This window comes from Cynara cardunculus (assembly GCF_001531365.2).
Source record: "Cynara cardunculus var. scolymus isolate 2C chromosome LG 15, CcrdV1, whole genome shotgun sequence".
Taxonomy (NCBI): Eukaryota; Viridiplantae; Streptophyta; class Magnoliopsida; order Asterales; family Asteraceae; genus Cynara; species Cynara cardunculus.
The window spans coordinates 4,598,600-4,618,234 of NC_037542.1; the positions used below are offsets into that span (position 1 = coordinate 4,598,600).

Below are 19,635 nucleotides of genomic sequence, written 5' to 3' on the forward strand. Positions count from 1 at the left end.
AATCATTAAAATTCATGACTTCCGTGACACGATTACATGTCTGTTTACGAGAGGCGTCGACAGAAATTATAGAAACAAGTGCAGGCAGATATTTATGTTGATGCATGAAGGAACACGTGTCATGTTGTAGGACGCTTTAATGTCTGTAATTTAATTGAAAAATAAAAAGAAAAAGAAAAACAGTTTAATTGTTTTTGGAAGAAGGCGGATATTTTGAAAGGGGGATATTTTGATGGTTGAATAAATATCTCTCTAACCTGCTCTTCATCCTTGTATCTTCCTTGCTTGCTTGCTTGGTTGCCATGGGGATTCTTAGAGATGACGACTCAGAGGATCGCCGGAGGACCAAGAGAATCAAATGCCACGACCATCAGAATGACTACGACTACGACTATGACCACGAGTTCGGTGATGTAGAAGAGGAGGAAGAGAGTGGTACTGGATTTTCGTTGAGGTTAGGTGATTTTTTCAATCCGATGATTCCGACTTCTATTGTCGTTTCGGATGCTATGGAACCGGATTTTCCTATAATCTATGTTAATAAAGTCTTCGAATCCATCACCGGTTATCGCGCCGATGAGGTCCTTGGCCGGAACTGGTATGCTTCTCTCCTCTTTTAATTTCTCGTTCCGATTTACTTTATGTTACTTCCTGTGTTCAATTTTTGGCTTTTGGTTTATGAATTTAGTGCGATGAAAATGTAGGAAAGACATGTGTTGATTACTGTTGTTTTGTGTTTATGGAATCGGTGTTAAATTGTATCCAGATTAGGTTTTTCTTCTTCTAGATCTCATGATCAAATTGATGTCAAGAGTACAGATTGTTCTATCTTTTACTTTTTGAATTTTTGTTTCATGATACGTGCTAGGTTTTTCTTCTTCTAGATCTTATAGAGAGAAAAAAAATGTCAAGGCTCAAGAGTATGAATAGTTATGTGTTAAACTATGGAATTTATTTTTCATGACACGTCACTTGTATAAATCGTTTAGAACAATTTGTGTTTAGTTTTTACATCTGTTCTTATTTTTTTCGTTGATTTTAGTGCTTATTTGGAAGACCTGAGTTTTTCAAGGACTTTTCGAAACAAGTTCATGACATTTTAATTCATGCTCTCGTTGACATGGAAAATCAAAATCGCTGTCCAGCATTCACATAAGCCCTTCCCTTTTCCTAATTTATTCACTATACAAAGGGAATAACTTTTAGCTGCCAATGTTACAAATTCCTTACACTTACAGATCAAAACTTTTAGAGTTTTTGTTTACAATTTGGGTTGATAACTAATGAAAATGAGGCTCATTCTGGGTAGGGATTTCTCTGATGTTGCACATGCATTACTTTCTGTTCCTACACTAGCCTAATTTCTATAAGTGGTTAGATTTGAGTTGGTCATTGTAGATCATGTTCTTGATTCAGGAATGTTTTGTTTCAGCCGTTTCTTACAGTACAGAGACCCCCGAGCCCAAAGACGGCATCCTTTGGTAGACCCTGTTTGTGTTTCAGAGATCAGAAGATGTCTTGATGAAGACATTGATTTTCAGGGAGAGCTTCTGAACTTCAGAAAAGATGGTACTCCACTGGTGAACCGGCTAAGACTTGCTCCCATACACGGTGATGATGGCATAGTCACACACATAATAGGCATTCAGGTATTTACTGAAGCCAAAATCGATCTAAATAGTGTTTCATACCCTGTTTTCAAAGAAACTTGCAAGAAGCAATGTGATCAAGAGACGGGTAAATACTCCCCAAAGAGTGGAGAAATGAAGTATATAGAGAGCCAGGAGATATGTGGAATTCTTCAACTTTCTGATGAAGTAATGGCTCAAAACATTTTGTCACGCTTGATGCCTAGAGATGTTGCTTCGATTGGATCCGTTTGTACAAGGATTCGTCAACTGACCAAGAACGAGCATGTCAGAAAAATGGTGTGCCAAAATGCTTGGGGAAGAGATGTAACGGGTGCATTGGAACACATGACGAAAAAACTAGGGTGGGGCCGTCTTGCTCGGGAACTCACCACTCTTGAAGCTGTTTGCTGGAAGAAACTCAGAGTCGGAGGCGCGGTAGAGCCTTCACGCTGCAATTTCAGTGCGTGTGCTGCTGGGAACAGACTCGTTCTCTTTGGAGGCGAAGGCGTTAACATGCAGCCAATGGATGATACGTTTGTCCTCAATCTCGATGCTGCAAATCCCGAGTGGCGGCAGGTGAGTGTGAAGTCAGCCCCACCAGGTCGGTGGGGCCACACGCTAACCTGTCTCAATGGATCTTGGCTAGTCATATTCGGTGGCTGTGGAAAACAAGGATTGCTCAATGACGTCTTCATTCTCGACCTCGACGCCAAACAGCCGACATGGATCGAAGTCTTTGGCGGTGGTGGTCAACCGCCACCCCGATCCTGGCACAGCTCATGCACCATAGAAGGGTCGAAACTAGTCGTCTCCGGTGGGTGCACCGATGCCGGAATCCTTCTCAACGACACATTTTTGCTCGATCTCACGATGGAAAAACCAATGTGGAGAGAGATTCCGGCCTCCCCAATCCCACCATCTCGACTCGGACATTCGCTCTCCGTTTACGGACGGACCAAGATTCTTATGTTTGGTGGGCTAGCCAACAGCGGTCACCTAAGGTTAAGATCAAGTGAGGCATATACCATAGACCTGATGGATGAAAAGCCTGAATGGAGGCTATTGGAATGCAATGGGTTCACAGGGGTTGGGACCCAGAGTGCAGTGGTTCCACCGCCCCGGCTGGACCACGTAGCGATGAGCATGCCGTGTGGGCGTGTTATAATATTTGGCGGTTCAATAGCGGGATTGCATTCACCTGCTCAGGTGTTCTTATTGGACCCAGCAGAAGAGAAAGCATCATGGAGGCTCCTAAATGTGCCTGGTCAACCACCAAAATTTGCATGGGGTCATAGTACATGTGTGGTGGGGGGTACGAGGGTTCTGGTGCTGGGTGGTCATACAGGCGAAGAATGGGTTCTTAATGAGCTGCATGAGTTGTGCTTGGCCAGCAAGCAGGATGTGGAGCCATGAATCAAGTTATATATATACATATATATATATATATATACGTATATATGTGTGTGTGAGATTAGTGATAGTTGTCAATTTAATTGTAGGATCGATTGAGTTTTTGTATTTGTGGTTTGTAAGTTTCTTTTTTTAACCTTTGTATCTTGTTAATATATATAGTTACATTTGAGAAAGAACTGATTAATTTCTGGTAATCGTAACATCTAATCTCAACCATAAATTAATGGTTAAATTAAGAGATTAATAATTTTGATAATTTTAAATTAAAATATTAATTAAGAGCATTTTAGTCTTAGATTTTTTTTCTCTCTTCTCTCCTTTTTTTTCCTCTCAACTCTCTCCGTCAAACACCACATCTTTCCAACGAACACCATATCAAAACATGATGCACACTGTGGTACGTTTCATAAAATAACGAAAAAACACAGTGTGATACACTTGGTAAAGAAAACATTATCTGATATATTGTGTTACACTTCATAAAACAACAAAAATATATTGTAATACACTTCGTATAACGATAAAAATACATTATGATACACACTATGATATCAAATATGGTTGATGAATACAACTGTGATACCACTATGTCACCACTGTGATACCCAATAAGTTTTAACAGTAAATAATTATATATTTATTTTCTCAATTGTAACTTCATAAAAAGAAACTTCCATAATATTTGTTTGGTTAATTAGTAAACAGTATCAATCTCTTTGATTGATAACCGTTAAGAAAAATATTAATAAAATTACTAATACACCATTTTTCTTAATTAAGACAATACAATTAATATAATAAAATGATTGATTCATATTAGATCTCATGGTTACCACAAACTAATTAGTTCTCATTTGATTAGGCTCATATATATATATATATATATATATATATATTAATAATATATATACACAATATACACACACATATAAAGCATTTGACAAAAAAATTTAAAAACATTTTTTTATATATAAAGTACTATTTATTAATGCATATTACTTAAAATTCAAGATTACAAGTAGAATATGCATGAATACATTTTATTAAAGCTTTATTTTGAATTCGTATAACTATCTGCAGATAAACATGATCAAATAAAGAATAAAAATCTTATTTTAAAATATAAAAAAACTAAAATATAATTAGGATAATTATCGAGTTCTAACAAAATAATTAACTATTATCTTTATAAGAAAATTATATTACTAAACCAAATATAAGTTACTTCGTTATTAAATTTAAATTAAATTATAATTAAAAAATTTGAATTAAAAATTACACAAAAAATGAGAAGTTTTAAATAGTTAATTTGATACTAATATCGATATAATTTTGTCAAAATTTTATGATATCTTCAAATTTATATATTATTCAAAAATAAAAACATCATCGTTTTTTCAAAATCGCATAAAACTATATTATAACAACGATTGAGATAAAAAATAAAATAAATACTAAAAATCAAGATGTATTTCACTGCATTGCACGAATATCCTTCTAGTGTGTGTATATATATATATACATACACACACACATATATATATATATACATACATACATACATACATACATACATACATACATACATACATACATACATACATACATACATACATACATACATACATACATACATAGGGGAGCGTTCAAATAAAAACCACCTAATTTGTATAAACCGTGCAAACTTCATTCAACCAATCTTAATTTTTTATTTTGTTCATTTTTTTGTAATTATGAGAGGTTGATTAACCATTTTTGTTGTGAACGATGTTAATCATGGATATTATCATCTTCATTATTTTAATTTTAGAGAAATACATGAAACAGTTTCATTAAATATTATATGAAACAATTTCATAACCATATATGAAACAAATTTATCAAAAAAAGTATTATATGAAACAATTTCACAAGATTAAACAATTTCATGAAAATTTTTTATAAGATTAAACAATGAAATCGACGTATGAGGGTGGTTTGTACGGTTTGTAGTGGTTTTCATTTGATCGCTCTTCTATATATATATATATATATATATATATATATTGATAGTGAATCAAGACTTTTATTAAGTTATATGTATCATATCAACCGGTTATGTTTCATTTTCTTTTATCCGTGGGTTCACTTACGTGATCTTTCTAACGACACATTAAAGTTATTGTAAGTGAACTTTTAATTAGTCTTTTGTTGTTGATGCCCTTTCTTTTTTTCTTATCGGTCATCATTTGTACTTTTTCTATTAACCAAATTAAAATCCATTTGTTTACTAAAGATTCATTATATTCGTGCGTTTTTTATTTTATTCTTTATTTCAATTTCAATATATTTGCGATTTCTGTTTTTATAATAAACTTCATTTGTGATTTATCATTATGAAAAATGGCATCACGTAGTTACCAATCTTTTGTTATCAAAGCGAACACCGCTCATAATCAAGACGATCTGGTTTGGAAAAAAATAATGATTTGAGAAATTTGTTAAATTTAAATAGAAATGCATAAACCACAAAGGTGATGCCTGATTGGTTTGAGCTTGACTCCAAAGGTTAAAAAGTATCAAGAGGTCCCAGATTCAAATCCAAGGAGGAATACAAATCCCTTGTGGCCATAGAGATTCAAATACGGTGACTCTGGACTATCTGTAAAGCAGGTAGTCGCCCTGAAATTAGTCAGCTCGCATAGCGGGTTGGATACCCAAATTAATAAAAAAAAGAAAAAAAAAAGAAAAAAAAAAGAAATGTATAATGTAAAAGACTAGCGCACTTCTTCCGATGGGGGGAAATTCCACATTGATACGATACGTGAAAAAGTCTTGTGTGACATTGAAGAGCATGGATTTGATGCAAACACAAATTTTCCAACTAGATTGATTTGGACTTGTTATGCCAAGCTAAATAAGACGATGCAAGCAGAATTACTGATCCAGATAGAGTTGCTGTTTTGTCATTTTGATTAACCAAAAATCATGAGGTGGGTCCAGCCGAGATATCACGTATAAGTGCTACATTTAGACGTGACAAATCAGATTATGAAAACAGGACAAACAAAAATGCAATAATAATTTTTTAACTTGGTTAGTTGTGTCCCTCTAATTTGTGAGAGTTCACTAGATTGATACATGGATATAAAACATGATAAAATGAACAATTGCATTTGAGCAATTTGGTTTCGGGCTCGTTTTCCTAAACACTTACCCGGTAAGCACTTACCGGTAAAATTCAACACTATCGCTTACTTACCGAATAAGATTTTATTCACTTAAACGCATCGTATGCAACAATTTATCTCGGTAAGCGCTAACCATGGTAAGAGTCCTCGTCCTCACTTACCGGGTAAGACTCTCGATTCTTGTTTAACAAGCTTGAGCCAATAATGATCCGAGTTTGAACACATAAACGAGCTTATAAAACTTGAACTTTTAGGTCATAAATATGTAACTCAAGATTGTTAAACAAGCAGCAACTTCAAACTCAATTATTAGAGCTCAAACCTGTTGTCTTGAGCCAAATCCAAACAACCTGCTGCTCGACTCTGACTCATTAACACCCTTTAAACAACCATAAACACATAACCTTCAACCAAACAACATCTTATCATTAACACATAAAATTTTCAATTCATAATAGCACAAAACCTGTCCAGCAACACCATAAGCAAAACCCAAAACAAGTAGTATATCTGAAGCCTATAACAGTAACAAAACATTTGTTCACAATTTTTTTTCTAAGTTACTGTCTAGAAGTCGTAGTTTGTGTGACGGTGACACTACAGGCTGATATATATTCTGGTGATTATAAGTACAAAGTAATGTGATTATGGGTACAAATGAGCACAAATTATAACTTGTATATGAGATAAGGTGCTTACGTGGTTCGTGAATCTCATTTCCATGCGACTGAATCGATCTCGTCTCTGGCTGATCTGTACAGCTGAAGTCTCTTGGCTAAAACCTCTCTCTTTTCCATGAGTGACGGATCTTCGTCTAACATTTTACCAAGCTGCTCTTTCTGCATCATTATAACAAAATTGCTAACTTCCCATGCTGCTGCTTTTTTCTTTACCTTATTCTTTCTTTCAAATTAATAGAGTTTTTTTTTTTTTTTTACTGTTTCAGTACAAACGAACTACTCATTTTCAAGATCGACTAGAAGTTTTTGGTAACGTGTAGATTTACATAACTGACATCAAATTCAATTAGATCAGTCATCAATCATACATAATAACAATTGTAGGAAATGAACATATGGTTCAAGTTTAACAAGTCTTCTAAATTCCTGGTTGTTTCTAAGATTTTTATGTGTAATCATGAAAAAGTAAACAAATAGCTTCATATATATATATATATATATATATATATATACTTTTATGGTATGAATCCCAGTATAAGGACTTCCTAACTGAATGGGATCACTATTTTTTTCTCAAATAGTGCTCAGGTGTACAATCCAACAGTTAATTCCATGCAGGATGTGTTCAAAAAGTGCTCCTTTTGTTCCATTAAAGTGGTGCTACTTCTGATTTGGGATGTCCAATTAAGATTGCAAGTTCCATTTTTTAATATAAATTTACCTATTATGATTTCCATCAGACTGGCCATGTTGTATGGGTCGGAGTGCTGCACAACAAGGAAGGTGCATGAGAGGAAGATGGAAGTTGCAGAAATGAGGATGCTCATGTAGATTTCTGTTCGGACCATGTTGGACAGGAGAAATTTACCAATCAAGGATAATATGAGAGAGGAAAGATCACGGTGATTTGAACACATGCACAGTAAAACGACGACACCAGTGAGAAGGATAGAAAGTAGGGCGGTTGAGGAGGAGGGGCAAGCTAATGAGAACGTGGGAGGAGCAACTGAGGATAGATACGGTGCTATTAGACATTTCCAAGGACATGATATCTAATAGGAGTGTATGAAGACCCATGACTAGGGTAGCATACAATGTGTGTTTGGGGGGGGTGTAGCTTAGGTTATTTAGGTAGAGGGCGGGAGGAGGGGAGTTTGGTGAAGGTGGAGGGCGGGCAAGGGGAGGGGGAAGGGTGGCATTTAGGTTTAGGTTACTAGAGCCCTACATTAGATAAAGAGTGTTTTAGTTTTCTTTTCTACTTTTCCTGCTAGTTTTAGTTTTTTCCGCTTATCCTCTATATGCTCGTTTAGTTTCTCTTCCTGCTCTAGTAGTTTTAATTTTATCACTTTGGGTTTCCTTGTTGGTTATATCTTATGTCTCTCTCATGTATCTCTGCTCCCCTTTTTGTTCACTTTACCTGTTGCTTGTTTGCACACACTTCTCTGCTACTCGTCTCACTTGTATCCTTATAAATTTTGTTTTGTAAGTCGGAGATCTTCACAGAAACAGGCTTGGGTTAGAGAAAGGTCTACGTGCATAACTTTGTGTGGGATCTGCTAGCCTTGGTTTTCATTTTCATAGAACAATGGGGGTAATGAGTTTCACTTTAGGGTAAAAGAGAGAAAGCGTGAACGGAATAAGAAAATCATGCTTTAACTTGATAACTCCATTAAATGATTGCCATAAGTTCTTTATAATGGGCTAGATTAGTGAATTCCCTCTTTAGCAAGGAGGGTGTAACATCCTGCTTCGCATCAGGTTTTGAGTTAGAACTGCAAGTATCTTAGAAATTTTTAGTATTGGGTTATTAATAATTTCCATCACAATTTTAGTTAATTTATAGGTTAATACGTTAATCCATGGCTAAGGGGCTTCGTGCATCGAAATTACCTTGAGATGTAAGTTAAACTTATGCATCTACCCAAGATAATGACTATAACGCCATTCCATTAGGATTTATGCAGAGGCAGATACACTTTCATTCCAACCAGTGTACATTTTTTGTCATATTACATTCCATAAGAAAATTTCTTTTTAGTGCATACCCAGGTTGCAAATCTTGGATCCCACTTGGTTTATGGAGTAGGCTTGACGAATACAATAGATGATTTAAGCAGGGAGCTTTTCATGTCGGTTGTGAGTTAAGCCGGTGAAAATAATGGGTTACAAGTTACTACTAACTTCCAATCAAGGATTAATTTCATTTATAGGTTATTTGGTCATTACCTTGGGTCACAAAAGACTTGTCCCAACAACCAAGCTATGCATTAACTTTAAGCTTCATAAAAAAGAGTACCTCTTTTCTACCAATCTGCGCATAGAAGAGATTCAGCAATGATCTCCTTGCTTCTCGGACTTGACAATAAACAACAGCCTTTGGTATTGTATTCTTCAGAGTATCACAAACCATACCAACGTAAGCAGAGACGTTTGACCCTGATCAGAATTACTTGCTACTTTCAGAAAACAGATATTTTCGATAACTAAGATGTAGCTTCCTACTTTTAGAATCACTTTGTCAAATATGGCACTCAGAATGCATAAAATACAGCATACTAGATCAAGTCTAAACATGAATGGAGACATTTTGCTTCCATGATTTTAAATTTGACCATAAATTCTGATGGTGTCAGCAACTAAAGGAAGAGAGGAAGAGGTAGCGTGTTTACCAATCTTCCTAAAGTGATAATCATTGTAACGATCTGCATTTGGGCCTGATGCGTTTGAATGCTTATCATCTCTGGGGTTATTGTCCGATTCATGAATCTTACGAAAAAATTCTGCTGTTAAATAAGTTGATTCCATTTCCACCAGGCGGTTAACTGTCTTTCGGCTTTCATCGCGAAACTTTTCCAGTGCTTCATTTGAAGCTGCTGCTATGCTAGCTTGAAGTGATGGGAACCGCTTCAACTCCTGCAACAACCATAACGTATTGACAAATAACAGAATACAGGCCTTGATGCAAGAGCATTAAATTTTCAAACAACCTACTTGGATTTTTGTTGCAAAGAAAACATCCTTAAAGAAGCATCACGTCTCAAATGACTTAACAGGATTTACCAAAAGCTGCTAAGTGTGATAGTTTTTACATTTTATATTTTCACAGTTCATCCATACGTCCTCCAAAACTCTTGGGTCCTAAAGGTTTGTTATTGTTCAAACTAGAACACCTTTATATTGCATCATAACAAGGATTTTAGACTAGGATAAACTACATCAAAGCCCTAAGATAAATAAACCGGACACCCTAAGAAACTAATGAACCTTGAAATTTACTTTTGAACTCATTTTTTTTTATTTATCAATTTTAATCTTTACTAAAAAAACTTATTTGATTGAATTGACTTAAGCCAAATTCGGAACTTGAGCAAAATTCAAAATCAATAACTCTTATTGTTCAAAAACATGTAAATGCATTTGCATCCCACATGTTAAAGATCTACCTTTTTAAGGTTTAGATCATGTTGTCAGTTTGTAGACAATAATCAAGCATTTTATGAAACAGAGTAATGAATTATTTACCACCGTCTCTGCCATGGATTTCCTCACAAGTTCTTTCAGAATGAAGTGTACCTGAGGCGAGAACAACACAATTAAGTCAATGAAGGTATATAATAGTTAGTGGTTTGGATATACGATCTAGCGAATAATGTGAACGGTACTAAAGCTGACTACAAATTACAGAGGACAATAGTATGTGTATAATTATAGAGAAATTAGACAAACTTAAGAGATGACAGTTTCCTCAAAGCCAAAAATATGACAAATTACAGAGGACAAGGATACGTGTATAAATTGCCCCAACTAAAGGATTTATCAAGTAGCCTTTGACCCAATGGTAGGTACCAATCAATCCCTACGACCTTGTAAATCTCTTTGGAGATGTGTGTGAGAGTTCCTTTATCATTTAAGAAAAAACAAGGGCTGCTGTATTTAAATAATTTTTTGATACGATATATTTACTTACTGCAATTGCATTATATACTAGAATGCAAGGAATTGGACGGAGGTTATAGAGAATGCCACAAATAATTACTCTTCACAGACATAAACAAGGAGTGCCAAGCTATACCAGGATTATTATCATCATTGTTACTATTTTTATATTGATTTCTTCATATTCAGCCGATGAAAGGGTAAAAGGCTAGTTGACATGTGAAAGTGATAATGCATTTTGTGTATCTTGCCCAAAACTCGCTACATCATTTTTTCTGCGATATATGAACTTGTATCTGTGCTTATATGGGTTTTCCAAAGCATTTTCTGTTTCATGGTTTGTGATCCAAGACCATTAGAAAAGTTCCTACAAAGTGCATGTCGGCTACTAACTTCAACAATGTAGCAGTTTGCACATTAAAGTAGATGCATTCTAATGCATGGCAGAAAAAATAGTTTCTTTTCTGTCTTTGTTTTGGAGTTGTATTACATAATATAATAGCATGATGTCAAGGAAAAAGTTAAGATGCAGGCCGACCAAGTAGGCAGAGGAAATATTACCGCATCAACAGAAGCTTCAGCTGGGCCCTTGAAGTATCCAAGAGATCCATCTATTAGTCTTCTATATCCTTGCTCAGGAGCAATTAAGTGGGGCTGATAACCATCAGCCTCTGAAACAACTTTTCGGACATTACTGGTAGAGAGGTGACGGTCCAGCGGGAGCTTTTTCATGGCAGCTGGTAGCTGATGATCAAAGACTCCATATATTCGATCTCCACCTGGTCGCCTGAAAAAGGAACCAGTTTTATAGTATTTTCCCTGAGAGGGACTGAAGTCCATGAAGTCAAATAAAATCCAAAAGAAGGGACATCAGTTTTTCTGAGGTCAATCCCTCATTATGCTACAGAAGTTACAAAGGCATCCTCAAAAAGCTTATAGTAGCATTTTTGTGATGCTAGTTTCGTGATAAAATTTCTTTAATGGAACGAGAACAATAAATTAAGTAGAGCAAATGTCACGTAAAAATATGCATTACCCTCCGTCAAGGTGCTCTTTGAACACACGGTCAAATGCACGACACAATTCCAAGATCGTATAAAGTTGTGCCTGTTCATAAGCATATGGACAACTTGTAATAACCAATAAATCAAAAAAAATTAACCATCCTAGTACGTAAGATTTGTGATACTTCTATTTAGCTCATTACCCCTCCGTCTGCTCCAATTGGCCTGCCAATACGGTCGAGCTCTGCATTGATGTCATCAATATTCTTATTAATCAAAGCAATGATGCTTGGTATCTTCTGCCTGATAACAAGCTCTAAATGCTGATGGAGGGAAAAGGGGAAGGGGACAAAAAGAGAGAATTCGAAAACTTGTCAAGCCATATGATGAAGAAAATTGTAAGCAAATATCTACAAAGACTATGAAGAGGACAAGTACCCTGGACAAAAGCTTTGCAAGATATACTGAACCCATTTTAGGCGCTAAGTGTCCATAGTCAGGGCTAGATTCAAAATATTCCTGCTCCTTTCGTCTAGCTGCCATCATGTCAACATTTTTGTTAATATCAGCTTGTGAGCGGTTCACAATTCCAACCCAAGGATGTTGAAGCTTGTAGGATCTTCCCTCAAGAACCTGTAATTTTATAATCGGCAAGTTCCAACCTTTATACCAGCACCTAAGAATTCTAACTCTAAGCAATCAAATATGCATAAGAATTGCGACAAGAATGGACAGTGAACAATATATCCAGCAACTTGTGAGAATATATAACCATACATCTAGACAGTTGGTTCCTGCGTCCATGAGATCGAGTTTAGTTACCACTCCAAATGTTCGTTCACCTACATAATAAAGTATAAACTGAAGAATTTAGTATTCCTAATTCAAGATATGGAAAGTGACAAATGGGGAACACCATAATTGATAAGTCCTTTGTGCCTAGTGGTACCCCAATTCCAAAGTAACCTTTTGGTTGGGGTTCAAGTCTCATATGGACAAGCACGAGTATGCACAGGGGCCAATGAGGAAAAAGGAAGCATCACGACAACTGTGGCCTTTTATGGATGATAAAGTTGATTTAACAAGCATAAGATACCTGTAGGATCAACTTCTCTAGCAAGCTTTATAGCATCAGATGTGGCAATGTCTTGATTAGCAGGAGAAATTGCTAGAATAATGCAATTGGGCTGCAGGAACAAAAAAAATTCTTTAGATTAACTGAGTAGAAATTAATACCAGCATAAACAACATTGCTGAAAATAAGTTTCCAAAAATTATTAGTTGCATGCCAACAAGTAACTTGGAACCATTACACATGCTTATTCCTTGACCAAAATGGTATGGAAAGATAAGCTGCCTACTATATAACATCTTATGAGGCAAGACATATGTGAATACCAACTTGAATTATTAAGTTCCTTTTGAAGTGTCTCCTGCAGCTTTGCAGCTTCAGTTTGTACTTCTCTAAGATATCTACACTACATGATTCTGATATAGCAGTTTTCAGAAGAAAGGGAAAGAAACAATCTCTCAATTATGTAGTGCCTATGTTATCTTCTCAGGAAGCCCACGATGACATCAAGATTGCTACCTCCTGAAAGCAAGCACGCACATATACAGACAATATGCTACTAATTTAGCAAGAACTATCACCTAAGCTATGTCATCCAGATGTTCTGATCTACTATGATGTTTAATATTTGTTGTTCCTTATAATATATGTTCCCTTACCTTATCAACATAAGAACGGACCATCATTTCAATATCTTCAACGATGGAGTCTGGCTGTCCCTCTGCAGAGCCAAAAAAAGCCATTACATATACTTGCATATCAGTTACTCTTGTCAAATTATGGCACTTGAGGCTGGACATCAATGTTAAACTTAAGTAGTAGTAAATACTCACCTACAGCAACTTTTGTTAACCCAGGAAGATCAATAAGAGTCAGGTTCACAACTGTAAAACAAATTCAAGATAATCAAGAAGTCTTATGCCAAATATAAACCAAGGAAAAGGAACACTCATTGTGACCACATAGGTTAAAAGTCAAACATAGAAGTCACAAATGAAGTAAAACTATAAGGAACTTCAAAAAACCAATAGCATGGATCAGGGCAAGCACTTGGTACTCACTCCTCCCACAATAAAGTGGCCTCAAAATTGCATGTAGATTAAAGGAACTTCATGCTGAGTGGAGCCTTAAATATAATTTTACATAGTCCCTACCTATTGACACATTAGTTATAATGATTAGTGATCCGCTCTAAATTAGGGATCTTCTGTTTATAGTAAAGAGACGCTAAATATGTGAGGAAGTAGAATACTAAGAAATTGATCCACAAACACTTTTCTCTTTTGCTTTAAAACAAGAGCATTGAAACATGAATGACACTCGAGTGGCAACAAAAAGACTAGGCTTCCAAAGGGGTTCATCAAGCATCACCAAAAAGTGAAGAGGTTGTGTAATTTTATTTGTTGCATATACCATATATAAATATTATATACTTCAAAAAAAAGACTAGGTGTATCAAATTATACATGATTCCATAACATCACTCCACTAATGAAAGGTATCTAGTTATAGCATTATGTGAAAAAGAAATTTAATGAGGAAAATAAACTAGCATCAGCTGACCTGAAAAAAATGACCATGCATGGTCTTTATAAACCGACTACTCTATCCATCTGGCACCTTATACCCTGTCTCTCCATCTCCACCTCACGAGTCTTCCACAAACTGTCTCGCTGCTCTCTCACCTCAAGTTTAGCATCATCGCCTTGGTCATCCCGACAACAATATTTTTAGTTTTCTTAGGAATAATCAGTTCATTCAATGTAATAAGAGCCTTGCTCTCAGTTTTGTCATTCTTGTCAAATTGGAAAACATAAAAGGCTTTCCTTTTCCCCTTCTTCGTCTTCCATTTATTCTGCTTTTGACATAATACATAGCGACTTATGGACATCCCCCATGTCAAGCGCCGATGGAAACCGTTACTATCTACTTCTCCTAGACGACTTCACTCAATTTCTTTGGATTTACCCACTAAAGCACAAATCTGAAGTCTATAATAAGTTTCTTCTTTTTCGCTCATATGTCAAAACACAGTTAAAACAAGAAATAAAATCTTTCCAATGTGACAATGAACGTGAGTTTGACAACTCTATGTTCCATGCCTTTTGCAAAACTCACGGCATGCTCTTTCGATTTTCTTATCCTCACACCTCTTCTCAAAAAGGCAAAGCGGAATGTATGCTTCACACCTTGAATGACATCCCTCGTACCCTTCTTGCTCATGCGTCCCTACCTCCCTCATTTTGGGTGTATGCACTACATATGAGTGTGTACTTTCATAACATTCTCCCTACCAAAACTCTTAATTTCTCTACCCCCATTCAGACTCTCTTTCATCATATTCCTTCCTATACTCACCTCAGGACGTTTGGTTGCCTATACTATCTAAACCTCTCCGCTACGGCACCGCATAAGCTCTCCCCTAGATCAATATCGTGTATCTTCATAGGCTTCCTTACCTCTCGTCGTGGATATCTGTGTTATGACATATCTTCGCATAAATTCTTTACCTCACGACACGTAAACTTTGATGAACATACATTCCCATTCTCCCAATGTCATACAACCTACACATCAACTACGACTTTCTCTCATCCAATGAACTCTCACCCTTAGCCATTGAGCGTCTCATGAGCTCGCCTCCACCATCCAAACCCACTCCCAATGCACTTCACCCCATTCTCCCAACCGAACACTCACATTCACACAGGCATCTCGTGCCGACTTCTATAAGCACCCCATCTCTTCCCAGCTCCCAACCCCACATAATACACCAAAATCCCTCCCTTGCCCCCAACTCCTTTGCCCAAGTCTACACTAGGCGGCCACGCCCGACACCTGTTTCCTCACATCCATCACCACTATTGCCAACGCCACCCCCACCCCCACCACCACCTTACCACCATATGTCAACTCGCGCAAGTCATGGCATTCACAAACCCAAAATTCCCTTTAACCTTAGTACAACTTCTATCTCACCCCTTAAGCTTTCCCACCTTAGTGCCCTCAAGGACCCTAATCGGAATGTTGCAATGCAAGAGGAATATAATGCTTTAATTAAAAATGGCACATGGGAGCTTGTTCCTCGACCTCCCGATGCCAATACCATTCGTTGTATGTGGCTATTTAGACACAAGTTTGATTCTGATGGGAAACTTCAACGCCATAAGGCTCGCTTGGTTGTCAATGGTAAGTCTCAGGAAGTTGCGGTAGATTGTGACGAGACATTTAGCACGGTGGTCAAGCCCGCCACTATTCAGACAATTTTAAGCTTGGCCCTCTCTCATTCTTGGCCAATACACCAACTTGATGTCAAAAATGCATTCCTACATGGGAACTTGAAGGGAACAGTGTATATGCATCAGCCTCCCGGTTTTGTTGCTTCATCTGCCTCCGACATGTTTGTCTTCTCCGAAAGTCCCTTTATGGTCTCAAACAAGCTCCCAAAGCTTGGTATCAAAGGTTTGCCACATACATTACCAAGATGGGCTTTGTCAGTAGTAAATGTGACAACTCGCTCTTTATACACAAACACGGGGGCAACACAACTTTTCTCTTGCTATATGTAGATGATATTGTTCTCACTGCCTCCTCTGATGTGTTCCTTCATCATATGATCTCTCCTTAGTGTTGAATTCACAATGACTAATTTGGGACCGTTAAGCTACTTTTTAGGGGTCTTAGCTCGCGCTCTCATTACACCCTTTTTCTCTCTCAACGGCAATAGTTGAGGACATCTTACAACGAGCCCACATGAGCAATCGCAAGCCAGTCAGCACTCCAGTTGATACAAAGGGTAAACTTAGTGCATATGTCGGTTCTCCTTTTACCAATCCTATCTTACATCGGAGTCTGGCCGGTGCCTTACAGCATATGACTTTCACTCGCCCTGGTATTAGCTATGTATGCAACAAGTCTGTCTCTTTATGCATGCACCTCGAGAGCCCCACTTTAATGCTATGAAGCGGATATTACGTTGTATTCAAGGCACTCTTCAATATGGTATGCTACTTACAGCCTCTCGCTCTTCTAGTTTAGGTGCTTACTCTGATGCAGATTGACCGCGGCTGCTCTGACACTCGTCGCTCTACTTCTGGCTATTGTGTCTATCTCGGCGACAATCTTATTTCTTGGTCCTCCAAACGACAACCAACTCTCTCACGATCTAGTGCTGAAGTTGAGTACTGAGGTGTTGCCAATGTTGTTGCCGTAGCGTCATGGCTACCGTAACTTGCTCCTTGAACTTCATTGTCCTATCCACCGAGCCCCAATTGTCTATTGTGATGATGTTAGTGTCGTACACCTCTCTTCTAATCCGGTACAACATCAACGCACTAAACACGTCGAAATGGATATTCATTTTGTTCGAGAAAAGGTTGCTCTCAGTCAATGCGTATCCTGCATGTACCTTCTTCATCACAATATGCTGATATTTTTTACAAAAAGGTTGCCTTCTTCTCTGTTTCTAGACTTCCGATCCAGTTTCAACGTTTGTACTCCTCCCGTTTCAACTGCGGGGGTGTGGTAATCAGAATATTCTTCCAATATCTTGTAAATATTATATTTATGTAAACCTTCCCTTTATTGTGGATTTTTAGTACCATTGTATTTCTAGGTCCCTTCTTGTATTTGGTATATAAAGGGGTTTTACCGAATCCAAGAAGAAATAAAAATCCCCTTGTGGCCATGGAGGTTCAAATGCGGTGACTCCGGGCTATCTGCAAAGCAGGTGGTCGCCCTGGGATTAGTCGGCTCGCATAACGGGTTGGATATCCAGGTTAATAAAAAAAAGGAGGGTTTATCAGTGAATACAGATCAAGGAAATTACTTTACCCTTTTTCATGATTATTAAACAATGTATTGCAAGTCGCGTTGGGGAATTATTTAGTACCAACACTTGCTACTCAAAAGGCAATTGAAGTATTGAGCATGATGTACAAAATTTAGAAGCAAATTTATGCATGTCTGCTGCAATGATTCCTTTGTTATCCAACGGTATTGACAATTAAAGAAGCATAACCTGATTGAAAATGATATCGACTATGTACTCGATAGAAAAATAGGATTAAAAGCTGAAGAGAATATCAAAAGATTCACAACTAAACTTCTACACCATTAAATGAGTGCATCTCCTCTCTAGAGGTCATAGTGAGTACATAGGTATTACTATCCATTTTCTAGTCTAATGTTCCCTTCCATGTCTTATAAAAAAAGAATCGGCAACATAGCCATTGTGGAGCAAGTCCCTGCTCCCTGCCTCCCCACCTCTCTTACCAACACCTCCAATCCAGGTATAGAAGGTGTGAAACCAAGGGTGACCTGAGCTGTAACTGATATTGAATCCAGTGATGTGGGAGCAATGTCAGCTTCTCTATTTCATGGGGGCACCCCAGCCATACTACATGCTCAGCACTTTTCTTATCTGTATAAACGTCTGCAATTTTTTTTTTTTTGACAAACTTCACCAACAACAAAGAGCTATTGCCACAAAGATTATCCAAATAACTGACCTTCCTTGGTAATCCATTATTTCATCCCTTTTAACCCTCGACACCACATCATATCCTATAACCTATTGTCACATCACATGCAAATACATGCTTCTTTTATTCTTTTATTCCTTGAACTTATGATTCAAGGAGAGCTTGACTTTAGAGTTTCTATCCTTCTCACAATAAATCGTTAATAAAATCCAAATCAAAGAATTTATATAAAAATGTATTTGATTGTGAACTAATATGACAAAGGTGACAATACCATTAGGCGAATAAATGCTAAGGTGAATTGGACGGTTAGAAATTGCCTTTGACTTCCCAGTAAGACGCTCTGTTTCATCTTCAATCTCCTTACGCACTGCAGCTGCTCTAAGGAAAAACAAAACATTAGTGGTCTAATAGGCAACAAATATCAATCGGATACTAAGCATTTACATGACAGTGAATGTGGAATGATTTTCACAGGGAAACCAAAGATATTTCTCTGCAATATCTATTCAAACAGACCTTCTAACCCTCTTCTTCATCAAAAAATCATGACAAATCAAACAAATAATATGTAAGATTGGCATATGATCCAACAAGGAAGATAATCAAACAAATAAATAAAGACATATGCAGCATCAGAGTATTTATTTCTCATGATTTTATTGGAACTGAACTCAACCTTTCTTGTATCAATATTTGATAATGAATGATAGCGTATGTCACATCGAATCCAAGTTGAGAAATTACCTAGTCATACGAACATGGGAGTTAGATCTATTTATTTGATTATATCTTTCCCATCATGGTATTGTCTGCAATCAAGTACCTAACAGTTATTTGAAAAGGGCTACTGCTTAATCGAACTGATAATATGTGCAGCCTTTCTACAATTCAAGGGACATGAGAGCAAACAAATCCAAATGCTGTAGATCAAATTATATGTAAGATTACATAATGAGTATTACAAAAGCTCTTGAAGTCATTATTGTTTGAAAGGTAGAGGGAAATAGGTCTCAACAGTAGGGATGTTATATAACCAACTCAAACGAGGTCAAAGGGTAGGTGAGGGTTAACCGCCACCTAAGGGGTTTACTTAGGATACGGTTCTCATGCCTCACAAAATGGCCCTCGCCTCTTGTGATAAGTGAGAAACGAAATTGAGTGCACACAAATTTAGAGTTTTATTCAAAAATCAAGTGTCTTACAAAAGAGATTCATAGGAGTTTTATAGGCAAGCCAAAACTTT

At 36.9% G+C, this 19,635-nt stretch overlaps 2 protein-coding genes across 4 annotated transcripts; one reads left to right on the forward strand and one right to left on the reverse strand.

The window, feature by feature from the left end:
* Positions 1 to 272: 272 nt before the first annotated feature.
* LOC112528678 (adagio protein 3) lies at positions 273 to 3,213 on the forward strand. 2 transcript variants are annotated; one of them, XM_025139702.1, is made up of 2 exons: positions 273 to 598; positions 1,433 to 3,213. In XM_025139702.1, exons 1-2 carry the CDS (start codon positions 303 to 305, stop codon positions 3,042 to 3,044), a joined length of 1,908 nt encoding a protein of 635 aa, XP_024995470.1. In that variant the 5' UTR covers positions 273 to 302; the 3' UTR covers positions 3,045 to 3,213. The 2 variants fall into 2 exon arrangements, with proteins under 2 accessions (XP_024995470.1, XP_024995471.1); XM_025139703.1 differs by having other exon boundaries at positions 515 to 598; positions 1,417 to 3,213.
* A 3,406-nt stretch (positions 3,214 to 6,619) lies between these two features.
* Positions 6,620 to 19,408, reverse strand: LOC112527763 (dynamin-related protein 1C-like). Of its 2 annotated transcripts, XM_025138552.1 has the most exons (14): positions 19,137 to 19,408; positions 18,664 to 18,765; positions 13,740 to 13,790; positions 13,566 to 13,627; positions 12,931 to 13,021; positions 12,612 to 12,676; positions 12,273 to 12,467; positions 12,038 to 12,157; positions 11,867 to 11,937; positions 11,392 to 11,617; positions 10,417 to 10,467; positions 9,564 to 9,807; positions 9,191 to 9,330; positions 6,620 to 7,053 (listed from the first exon to the last, which is right to left on the reverse strand). In XM_025138552.1, exons 4-14 carry the CDS (start codon positions 13,590 to 13,592, stop codon positions 6,928 to 6,930), a joined length of 1,356 nt encoding a protein of 451 aa, XP_024994320.1. In that variant the 5' UTR covers positions 13,593 to 13,627; positions 13,740 to 13,790; positions 18,664 to 18,765; positions 19,137 to 19,408; the 3' UTR covers positions 6,620 to 6,927. The 2 variants fall into 2 exon arrangements, with proteins under 2 accessions (XP_024994320.1, XP_024994321.1); XM_025138553.1 differs by lacking the exon at positions 19,137 to 19,408 and having other exon boundaries at positions 18,664 to 18,812.
* Between the last annotated feature and the right edge of the window lie 227 nt (positions 19,409 to 19,635).

Bases quoted from the DNA above. Each gene is read 5' to 3' on its own strand.
- LOC112528678 (XM_025139702.1), top strand. From the start codon at position 303: ATGGGGATTCTTAGAGATGACGACTCAGAGGATCGCCGGAGGACCAAG. The intron at 599-1,432 runs GTATGCTTCTCT...GTTTTGTTTCAG, and splicing joins GAGGTCCTTGGCCGGAACTG to CCGTTTCTTACAGTACAGAG.
- LOC112527763 (XM_025138552.1), bottom strand. From the start codon at position 13,592: ATGATGGTCCGTTCTTATGTTGATAAG. The intron at 12,158-12,272 runs GTACTTGTCCTC...TCCCTCCATCAG, and splicing joins TTGCAAAGCTTTTGTCCAGG to CATTTAGAGCTTGTTATCAG. The intron at 9,331-9,563 runs GTAAACACGCTA...AATTCTGATCAG, and splicing joins TTATCACTTTAGGAAGATTG to GGTCAAACGTCTCTGCTTAC.